Source organism: Equus caballus, chromosome 2 (genome assembly GCF_041296265.1).
Source record: "Equus caballus isolate H_3958 breed thoroughbred chromosome 2, TB-T2T, whole genome shotgun sequence".
Lineage (NCBI taxonomy): Eukaryota > Metazoa > Chordata > Mammalia > Perissodactyla > Equidae > Equus > Equus caballus.
The window spans coordinates 82,037,654-82,049,776 of NC_091685.1; the positions used below are offsets into that span (position 1 = coordinate 82,037,654).

At 37.2% G+C, this 12,123-nt stretch overlaps 1 protein-coding gene across 2 annotated transcripts in view; it reads left to right on the top strand.

Moving 5' to 3' along the window:
- The window catches only part of GASK1B (golgi associated kinase 1B), a 56,087-nt gene that overhangs the window by 16,083 nt on the left and 27,881 nt on the right, over window positions 1–12,123 (top strand). The window contains exon 3 of one of the 2 annotated variants that reach the window (XM_070261456.1): window positions 3,997–4,134. In XM_070261456.1, coding sequence (XP_070117557.1) covers window positions 3,997–4,134 — 138 coding nt within the window. Of the gene's footprint in view, window positions 1–3,919; window positions 4,135–12,123 lie in introns of both variants that reach the window. The other variant, XM_005607797.4, reaches the window with a different exon arrangement.

Genomic DNA, 12,123 nt, shown 5'->3' on the forward strand with positions numbered 1-12,123 from the left:
TGACTTGGGAGAACATCAAAATATGGGCGAAATATTCAGATTTTGGAAAAAAAAAGTTTTACTGGCAAATGTCCTTTTTAAAGACAGCTGTATAACATTTAATTCACACGAACACCCACGTATCTTTTAAAACCTGCTTTCTCACTACTCTGACAGTTAGAATTTTATCTCTTCACTGTTAAGATTTCTCTCGAGAGTACAGTACTGCATCATTTTGACAACCCTGAATGCAAAGAGATGAATGCCTCTCATCTCTGAAACACTTCAGGGTAAGTTGCTTTAACCAGTTTCCTGTTTTCAGAGGCTATTTTTCTGTCATCCTTTCGGATCTATCAAAGTTCATTTAATTCTTTTAACAGCCATATTTTCTAAAAAGTGGAATTCTCCTCACAGAAGTGCTCATAACTCTGAGATCTGGAGCCATACTGACTACTATTATTATCTCAGGAGCCATATGGGCTGATACACAGCAAGAAGACCTGTGCGTCAAAAGGACCCACAGCCACTCTCGGCTCAGCCTGACAATTGCTGCTCACCCTGCTTTCTGGAAATCCCCCTCTCCTGCAGTGCACTGAGACCCAGCAGGGTAGGACAAAACGTCTTTAGGTGACAGTCAGCATTCAAAATATTTTGCTGAGGGAGCATGGATGGATGTGGAGAAAAACACAGAATATTAATTGAAAGCCAATTATTCCTATCAACTGAAAGCTTCCTTTGACAGTTTGAGAATAACTTTTTAAATAATAGTATAGAAAATGTATCCTGCAAAATGTGATGATCTAAGGTAGAGAAATGGTAAATGAAATACAGTATACTCATAGACAAGATCAGGGGTTGATAACTACAGTTTATGGGCCAAAGATGGCCCACTGCCTGTTTCTGTGTGGCCTGTGAACTGCAAAAGGTTTTTCCAATTTTAAATCGTTGAGAAAAGTCAAAAGAATAATCATATTACTATGACACGTAAAAATTATGTGAAGTGCAAATTTCGGTGTCCCTAATAAAGTTTTATTGAAACACAGTCATGGCCATTTGTTGACTTATTGTCTTTAACTGCTTTCATGCTACAACAGAGTTGAGCACTTGCTGGTTGAATAGTTGTGGTGGAGGCCACATGGCTCTCCAAGCCTAAAATATTTACCATCTGCCGTTCACAAAGACCACCAGGCTAAATGATTATATCACAGTTAAGGCAACGCTATTTACAAATAATAAGAGAAATGTTTATGATATAATATTTTGTGAAATAATTATGACAAACTGTACATACAAGATGATCCCAAGTAGCTTATTTATTTTTGTGTGATTTTTGCTTCTTTCCTCTGGTGGAAATGTAACTTCCATGAAAGCAAAAATACCAAAAAGCGTTAATTAATTAATTTAGTTTCAGGTCTAAAATAGTGCTTGGCATATGGTAGATGTTTAATAAACAAATAAAGGCCTGTTGAAGACTGATGAATTATTTGATTGTATAATGTATATATGTAATAGTAGTCAGAGCAAAGCCTTTGTGGAATGTGCATGTATGTCAGGCACCAGGTTGAGAACTCTAAGGGCATGATCCTATTTAATCCCAACAAAGTCCACTTGGAAGATGCATTATCATACCCATTTTGCAGAAGACAAAAACAAGGAGAGGTTGTATAACTTGTCTAATGTTATAAAGCTAAGAAGTAATGTGACCACAATTCAAAAGGTCTGTTGGATTCCAGAGTCTGAGCTCTAACCATAAGCTGTACTCCTTGAATTTCTTAAAAGCAATTTACATTTTCAGGTGAGAAAGGAAGGGATGGGAAAATACCAGAGGTAAATATACAAAGAACAGAACCAATTACTGGGAGATGAGATTATGGGTGATTTTTGTTTTCTTAGCTCTACATCTTAATGTTTTTCCACATTTCCTGAAATGAGTAGATTTACTTTTAATTACTTTTAAAATAAGAAACAAATGTTTCTCAAGGAAAGGAATAACAGCCAGAAGGTTGTTAGCTGTTGAATTGTTTATGTAGATCATTTCCTTGTTTCACTGAGGGCCTTTTGTGAATTGCTGAGGAAACTGCTGGCCTGTCTGTCTCCGGGATTGATTTGTGTTGTTGAAGTTCGGTGTTAGGTTTCAACTCCCTTTGAATACTTCCTAGCCCTGAGAATGCACACTGCTCTCTGTGTATAACTTTGGTCCAAATACACTGACAGACAGAGCTTGTTGGTGTTTATCTTTAGAAGTCTGAACTACATGTCTTCGAAAGCTGTGAAGCTGTGTTGTGTCTCCTACTCGCATTTGGTTACACTGATCTATACGTGTCTCCCACTGCTTGATGGACTTTGACCTGGAATTTATTATTATTATTATTATTATTTTAATTGGCATAGTATTTGGAAGACATATATTTAAAATTATATTTATCTTATAGCTAAGAAGACAATTGGATCCAAGCAGCCTCAAGTCATTTAGTAACATAAAAGGAAATAAAAAGGAGGGAGATAATATTAAAAATGAAGTTCTTTAGTTATAGTTCAGGTTTCTTTCTCTTTTTTCTCTCAATTGTACGTCAATGACTGTGGCATATTTTCCACAATCTAAAGGACTTTCCACATGCCCTGGCCTAAATTGCAAGGTGAAAAGTAGAAAGATTTTTCTTTTGGACAAAACTGGAATGCAGGTGATTAGATTGATTAAGTGAATACTATTAAAATTATTGAGATCACTGTAACCAAATTCAAGAGTGGTTAGAGAAGGTGATGGTTTCCTGCACTAAGGACCAGAGATAAGACTCTGCAAGAAGGCAAACACGCAAGGTGGTAAAATAAAAGTCTTTAACAAAAAGGAATTCAGTTATAGATTGAAAACCTCTCAGGTTATTTAAAAGGGCTTTAAAAAATTCCTGTGATGTGTCTAGACATTCCAGTCATAATTTCAGAGGCTTCTATTGTCCAGGCCTGTTAAGAATGAGGTAAGTGGGCTTTTTCAGATCTTTGTGATATAGTTGTTTTTTTTTTCAAGAGCATCATTCTGGTTTTTGAGTTATAAGCAAAGCTGCTCAGCATCATCTCTCAGTGACATTGGCAGAAATGAGAGCTTGGAAATGACATCATTGGTTTTAAGCTTAAAGTGTCATTTAATGTACCACATCATGATCTTCCCTGTTTAAGATGATTTCACTCGGGCTCATCATTTTTTATACAGTTTAGCAATGAAATTTCTAAACTATCAAGAGTGAGACGAAAGCAATTAGAGTGACAGATTTTTGAAAAATCACCTATGCACATGCAATTGAAGAAATGACATTTGCTTAAATACACTTTTTGAAGTTATATGTGAGTAAATGATCCGATGCCAAGAGCACCATTGTTTCTATCAGAAAAGAAAAAAACCTCTTGCTTCTTTTTTCTTTCTTTGGAGATTATAGTGAGTGGTGTGAACCATACAATTTCACTTTTAAATTTGCGACTTCTAAAAATTCTTTTCCTTCCTACATCATAAAGTGGCCTCAGAAAATCAGACAGTTGTTATTACAAATAGAGAGCAGCTCTACTCAGACATTGAATAGACAATTATAAATGTCTGGATTCTTTCCTTTTTTGTGGTTGCTGCTTTTAGATGTGGGATAAAACCACATTAACCAGAAGGACGTGGTTATTGGCCTATTCCTGCCACATCTATAAAGTGTGTTGTTTAAAACAATTTTTCTTTCATCGTCTAACAATGACTTTCCGTTTTATGAGACTTTTATCAGGAAGCATCATTGAGGTATAAAAACATGAAAACTTCAAAAGACAAAGGGACCATAAAATATCATCTAATCAAACTCTCACATTTGACAGGTGAGAGAATGAAGCTGTGGAAGAGTAAATGACTGATCAAGGGCGCACACTCAGTCAATAGCAGGCTAAAAGCATGTTTGTTTTTCGGATTTCGTAGATGGCCGCCCATGTCCTGTCATTCTCTGGGACTCATCTTTATCTCCAACAAGTAATGAGACCCACTCTTCTATTAAGCTCACCTGGGGAACTTATCAGCAGTTACTGAAACAGAAGTGCTGGCAGAATGGCCGAGTACCCAAACCCGAATGGGGTTGTACTGAAATACATCACCATGAGTGGTCCAAGATGGCACTCTTTGATTTTTTGTTACAGGTAAGTTTACCAAATCAAGTAAGTGATTATCTAAGACTGACAATGAATTATATAAGTCTGACCCTAAGGAATTTTCTGTACCTTGAGTTTTTGTGAAGCCAGAGTTTAAGTTCTATAATGCTGTATTTGGCAAATATGGTACCACATTACAAAATTTTATATCCTTTTGGGAAATATTCAGAAATATCCCTCAGCCTTTTTATCAATTTCAGAAGAAGCGATTCTTCAGTGCTTTAATCCCACTCATCATAGATACAATTTATTGAGATAACCCATCAACAACTCTTCAAGGTGGATAGTCTTACCCCATTTGGGAGGTGAGTAAATTGAAGTTTGGTGAGGTTAAGGATCTCACCCAAATTCTTACAACTACTAAAACCTGGAACTAGGATTCCCTGGGATCTATTGATGGTTAGAGTTTGTCTTCCTTCTGATCATTCCACACTGTGTTTCAATGGTCACTTGGCCATATAGCTTACAGACACCATTCCCCTTGTTTTATTTCCAGTATTTTTTTGGAAATATTTCCTTAAGATTAGATATTTGGGAATAATAAATGTAGACCATCTACATAATTGAGTGACTTGACATTTTATAGGTTTCTTGTAACTCTTATCTCCTTTTGATAAAGATCTCATGACTCTCTTCAGCCTCTCATTCTGATTACTGCCTTCCCCTTCCTCCATTTTAGAAAAACTGGTCTTCTGTTGTTGTTGTATTGTTAATTAGTATTTTGTGGAAATTTGGGACTATCTTAGGACATTCGCAAAACATTCTCCTCTTGCTAATTCTTTTTTTGTATGTGACATTTCAAGAAGGAACTAGAGAGGAACAAAAATGTAGAAAGAAAACTAGTTTAGTCTAGAGTCACAGTCTAGGAATTAGGAACTTTTAAGAAGGACAGAATGATTTATGATGTCAGTGCTGCAGAGCCACCAGTGAGAACTGAGCTGGAGAGCAGGCCATTTGGTTTGGCAAGAAGGCAGTAAAGAGTCACCAAATACTATTGAAGAGTCCAGCTATGAGGCTCAGGCTTCTTTTAAGCATTGCATATGTATTATCTCATTATTCCATTAAGTAACATACTAACTCTGTGACGTAAGCACCTTCTCCGCATTTTACAGGTAGGGAAACTGAGGCATAAAGAGGCTATTATCAAGAACTGTGAAAGTTCTGAGATCTTACTCTTCTTTCAAGGTAACAAGTTAGCCAGCCACATGTTCATAGATACTAGCAGAATGAGAGACTCCTGGGTCAGAGACAAGTGACTTCATTACTCACGGTACAGCAGGTAGCATGAGCTTCATATTCCTTAGCTTTTCAAGTTCCATTGGGAATATACAAAGTGGCCCTGGAGAATGCTACATATAGTGGGCTTGTGTCACTGCCGAGGAACTCTAAGCTTGGGAAATCCCCAATCTGATAAGAGACTGCTAGCAAACCTGCCCAACATTTGCCCCAGAAGAAGACGTTAATCTTTATTATCTTGGTCAGGAAACAAAGCTGCCTTCCACCCTAGAGGGAGACACTGTTTGTATCTTCCAAGGCTCTTTGTTATACTAAGGTCCTTGAAGAGATAGCACAGAACAAAACCTGATATAAGATATGCAGAAATGCCTTGGAGAATTGTCTCTACCTAACTTGTTTGGTGTTATATAGCTAATAAGTTCCAAAATAGAGATTTCAGCATGTTTGGCTAACTCTGGATTCCATATTTTTAATCATTATTGTATAACAACTACCAAGTTATCCTTAGGTTAATGAAAGAAGTTAGTGTCATAAAATGTATTAGCAATAAAGTAGAGAATGGATAAAGATTTCTAGGGTTAAGTAGTAAAGGTACTCACTATGAGGCCAGATGTTTGGGGAGTGGTCAGCATGGATGTTGAAGTTCCTGAGGATGATGACTAGTGAGAAGATGGGGAGCAACCATGAACCTGGTAGTGAAGTCTGTGAGAAAGAAATGACCTTGAGTTTTTTAGCCGATGAACATAAGAGCTAACCTATAACTGAGAGGGCAAACCCTTTCAGAAATTGTCTCTAGTGATATTTGTTTTAATTATGGAATCTTCAACTAATCTCAACCTACCCTCTGTCTTTATCATTCCCCTTTGTATTGAGGGGAGCTACAACTATCATTCAATCAGTGAAGATGTATTTATGCAATATCTGCGCATTATACTATAGAAAAAAAACCATGGGGGTAGCAAAGTAGTATAAGATAGTTATCTCCACTGCCCACCCCAAGTTTGTTTTTTTTAAAAAATTATGTTTATTTATTTATTTTGAAGAAGATTAGCCCTGAACTAACATCTGTGCCCATCCTCCTCAATTTTCTATGTGGAACACCTGCCACAGAATGGCTTGGTAAGTGATGTGTAGGTCCGTGCCTGGGATCCAAACTGGTGAACCCTGGGCCACCAAAGCAGAGACCATGAACTTAACTGCTATGCCACTGGGCCAGCCCAAGTTTGGTTTTTTAAAAAATTTATTTAGTTAGGAAAATATAGCACATGAAACAAAAAGATAGATCCATGTAAGAATGGCTGGCTGAAATAATTTAAGTTCTTACTGTTATGAGGTCAAAAGAGGGAGAGCACTTTACCATCAAGTAGATAGTGAAGGAGGAAGAGTTTGAGTAGGATTGTAGGCTGTAAATGATAGAGCGGATAGGGAAAGGCGTGAGGAAAAATACGGGGCTGTCAATGTTCATATGATATTTAGGGCATCCTAAATATACCATTTGTCTGAAGCACAGTTATTTAGGGGGGCAGTGATACTTCGTGCTATTGTTGAGAGGTACGATAGAACACAGAGGAAGAGAGCTGTTTTCACAAGATGTGTGTTCACTTTGTAACTTCTCTCTGTTTGTTACCCTGGCTGGCAAGAGCAAATTCCAGCTGAGCCACCCTCTCCTTCTAAGTGCAACAGCAGCTTTTATCATCATTATATCCATTGTGGTCTTGAGGACCACTCTGGGCACATGAAATCACTATTATAAATTTTCAACAAAGATAATATTTCAAATCGTTAAACTACAACTGTAACAGTCATGTAACACTTGCTATCTGCCTGGCACTGTTCTAAGCACTTGATACTAAGCACTAAGATAAGTTATTTAATCCTCATGTCAACCGTTTGAAGGAGATATTCTTATTTCCATTTAGAGATGAGGAGATCAAGGCAATGAGAAATTAAGTAACTTGACCAGGATCACATAGCTGGAATGCAATAGAACTGGAGTCAAACTCAGGAGTTCTGGCTTAAGAGACTTCTGAGCAATGCTTCCTCCTATTCATTTTATGAGAGAATGGCACCATCATCATCCAATTTTCTAAGTCAAAAATTTGCGAATCATCTAGGTGCTTTGTGATACTTACCCTCCCATCCATACAGTGACAAAATCCTTGTTATCTCCCCGACCCATCTTCTTTAAGGTATAGTTTGTGCTCCTATCTTAGTTCAGGCTTTGTCATTTATTACCTGGATGACTCCCTCCAATCCACTCAAACTGTATGAGCCAAGATCACCTTTGGCTTGAGATATTGTGCATCAGGCTGCGGCTTACCTCTGCAGGAACTGATTCTAGGGGAGGTCGGTTCTATTTGTGGTCTACTTTCTTGCTCCTTCTGCCTGTGGAAGGGTTGAGGGGTTTCTCGTTCTTGATAATCCATGAGGGTGAGATCTCTGCAAGACTTTACTGGAACCTGTCCAAGTTATGACTCCAAGATTAGAGTTCCTCATTTTGGCTCTGGGTAAAGCACTGAATGTAAAAGTCAGAAATTAATCTGATTGTTAAGAGTCAGTCTGGTTAGTATTTACAAAAGTATATCACTTGTATATACGAGGATGGTGTCTTGAGAGTGGAGTACCCTTTTCAGTCATCCAACACTTATTTACCTTCCACAGTGTAGTAGACAAAAGGCTAATTTCCCGTAGATGTTGCAGCATTTTACAATTTCACCAGTAAGGTATGAAAGTGCCTATTTCCCTCTCTCTTGCCAACTTTTGGAAGTGGAAAACTAATTAATGTTTTTGCTGATTTTATGGAGAGTAACGGGGTTTTGTTTATATTTCCAGTTCTTTCATTATGAGTGAGCTTAAGGATATCATATTTTCAATTATTGATTATTTGTGTTTTATTTTCGGTGAATTGCCTGTTCAAATCATTGCCCCATTTTATTGCATTTTGTATCCTTTTCCTTATTCTATGTCAAAAACATTTTGTATATCATGAAAATTAGCCTTTATCAATCCTATATGTCTCAAATATTTTTTCTTACTTTGTTGTTATTCTTTTGATTTTGCTCTTAGTAGATTTTACTATAGAGAAATTTTGTGGTTTTTTATAAGACCATATCTTTTTTGTGTGTATGTGAGGAAGGTTGTTGCTGAGCAAACATCTGTTGCCAATCTTCTTCTTTTTGCTTGAGGAAGATTGTAACTGAGCTAACATCTGTGCCAATCTTCCTCTATTTTGTGTGGGATGCTGCCATAGCGTGGCTTGAGGAACAGTGTTGGGTCTGTGCCCAGCACCTGCACCTGCAAATCCCGGGCCACTGAAGCAGAGCCTGCAAACTTAACCACTATGCCACCTGGCCAGACCCCCTTTTTTTTTTTTTTTTTTTTTTACACGATTAGCTTTTATTTCAGGACTAAAAATCACCATGACAGTTATCTCAGAGAGACACTATTTTCCATTAAGTAACTGTGGCTAGAGAACCATGAAAAGTAGAGTGGGACACTTTATGTTCCATGGGAATACTCCAAGAAGAGACAAAAGTGTGGCCAGACCCCTTTTTATAAGATCATATCTTTTTTTTAAAGATTGGCACCTGAGCTAACATCTGTTACCAATCCTTTTCTTCTTCCTCTTCTCCCCAAAGTCCCCCCAGTACATAGTTGTGTATTCCAGTAGTAGGTCCTTCTAGTTGTGGCGCGTGGGATGCTGCCTCAGCATGGCCTGATGAGTGGTGCCATCTCCAAGCCCAGAATCCGAACCAGCGAAACCCTGGGCTGCTGAAATGGAGTGCACAAACTTAACCACTCCAGCCGTGGGGCCCGCCCCTATAAGATCAGATATCAATGGATCTTTTTACTTGCTATATTTAACATCATACAATGTTTATAGAGAGATGTTTATTGAAAATGTTTATTGGACAAATAAATGAACAAACAGGCTATTTTTCATGAGTACCATATTAAATAATCTTTTATACAACAATCCTTTTCATCATTTATACTGAAATTTTTATTTTAAAGTCGAATATATGCCTTATTTGCAATGGTGTTTGGGAATGTCTTGGAATGTATTGGATGGATTTTGTGCACAATCTTAGAAAAGTTGTGCCTGAAGCGAGCTAAAATCACTTGCTCTATGATGCTACAGCAAGGGCAAGAGAATACAGAACCCAGTTGTTAATTTTCTGTACACAGCATTCTTTTTGTTCCACCCAATTAACAAATCTACATTCACAAAGACCATGCCATTTTACTGGGTCTGTAAAGTGTGACAGAGGCACAAGTAATCTTTTATTCTTGAAGCGTGGGAGTATGAACTGCGTAGATAAAATTCACCTCCATTAGGATGACAAAGAGTAGTATTCTGGAGAGCATTTGAGTTTCCCAGATTTAGTCCAGTTTCTTTCAAAAGATTATATAAAATAGGAGGAGAAGATTTAGGATGTAGAAAACTTGCTTCTTGATCTCAGAGGTAGTCTGTGTGATGGTTAGGAGCTGAGATTCTGGAGCCAGCCTGCTAAATTTGAATCCCAACTGCCAATACTAATTTTTTGACATTGCAAAGTTCTTAACCTCCCTCTGCCTCAGTTTCCTCATCTGTAAAGTAGCAATAATAACATTGTTTATATAGAGGGCTCTTGAGAGGATTCAATACTTTTATATGCTTAAAGGATTTAGAATAAAGCCTAGTATGTACTTAGTATTACATATTAATTAAGAAATTAATCATCCAGAAATAATAGTTGAGATAAGTATTAATATAAGAAGTAAAATATTTTATCATTTTTATTCATTAAACTGTAAGTCGTTCCCAAGTCATTTCATCTTTTCTACTCTTATGTGCTTTCATATTTATATGATAGATCTTAGCCTATTGAGTTTTAATTGTTTTTGACTAGTCTGTCTTTTTTAATAAGCTTTGAATTTCTCAAGGGCGAGTCCCTGTCTTCTTTAACTTTGTAACCTTTCAATTAGCAGCAGAGTGTCTGAAAATGTCACAATTACTGAGGGTATTGTTTTTTGATCAAAGAAAACTACCCAGTTATATTAAAATATGATATCCAAAGTGTCAAATTAAAAATGTTAAAAGCGAAAGAAATAAAATATGCTTGCAATAAACAAAGTTTTGTTAAAGGAAGAGAATTAGAAGTTTAAAGGAAATGAAAAATCAACTGAATAGAAAATATTTAATATTTTTACTATTTAATGGAGTTTTCTCTGCACTGATATTTTCTAAGAATAACTTTTTGTTTGATGAGAAATTAAGGAGGACATGATGGAGACCAACAGAGAGATGTCTTGGGAGATATTTGCTTCCATCATCAACAAGATAAGTTACGCATATTTTTTCCACTTGCATTTTATAGACTTTTTTTGAGATCTTCTCTATTCCAGACACTTAGAAGGTTTAGTGCTGGTGATAAAAAGATGGATGAGACCATCTCTCTGCCCTCAAGAGTTACACAATCTAGAGCCAGCCCTGATGGTCTGGTGGTTAGGGTTTGGCACTCTCACTGCTTCGGTGGCCTGGGTTTGTTTTCTAGTATTGGAACCATACCACTCGTTTATCAGTTGCTGTACTGTGGTGGTGGCTCACATAGAAGAACTAGAAGGACTTGCAACTAAGATATACGACTATGCACTGGGGCTTTGGGGAAAAACGAAAAAAGGCGGAAGATTGGGAACGGATGTTAGCTGAGGGAATATCTTTCCCTGCCAAAAAAACAAGAGTTACACAATCTTGTAGAAGAGACAGATAATCATATCAGAATACTTCAGGTGTCATAATTGAGTTAAGTTAAAATCCTATAGAAACAAATAAGATGCTATTAGTGCTGGTGGAATTGGAGGTAAGAATGTGGCCAGAGAATGTGACGTTTAGTCTAGAAACTGAGGAACCTGCAGAAATCAGGTGAGTACAAGAGCCAGGAAGAGAGCTTCAGAGAGAGGAATTCTATCCAAGGGCTGAAAGTGTGAAGAAGTTCAGAGTGGGAAAAATGATGCTTATGGACACTTCCTGTTCCACTGAGGTAGTTTTCTCCCAGATGGCTGTGAGTAATGAACTTAATGTTCATAAATTCAACAAGCAGCAACAATCTGAATTGGTAAGCCTTGTCTCCTGGAGTAGTCTCTCTTCAGTTAACTTTCCTAACTCTTACCTGGCTTCTAATGATCTAGTTCTTGAATATAGTGAATTTGATTAACAAATGTTAATCTTTGGCCTATTATCTCCTATTCTTCAATCTGTGCATCATTTTTTCCACTTAATGATGTGATATTAGTAAAAGTAAAAATTCCAACCAACTATCATCTAAATAAGAGGAAATACTACTTTTCACTAAAAGAATATTTGTTTCTGGAGGAATATTCTATCTGCTAGGCAAAGAAAGATTCTAACTGTGCCTCCATGATAGATTATGGGGGCCTTCCAAGCCTCCCCTTCTTTATTCCTGCTACTCAGTGATCAAGGGTCTCGCCTCCAACTTTTAGAGGTCACTGAGGAAAAACACAGGCAGGTGCTCTCACAGCAAGAGGCATAGCAATCCAGAGGACCGGATACTGGGATTTCAAATAGTTTGGGTCAGTTTTATTGTTTTGAAGGATTAGCATACTGCCAATCAAAATAGCCTCCAGCCATGTATTTATTGGTAAGTCCAAGAAAGCAAATGGCTTAGTTTCTTGTTCATTTGCTAGCAAACAACGAGTGATGATGTCAGATACTGTCTTGGCTTCAAGTAGCAAAGAAAG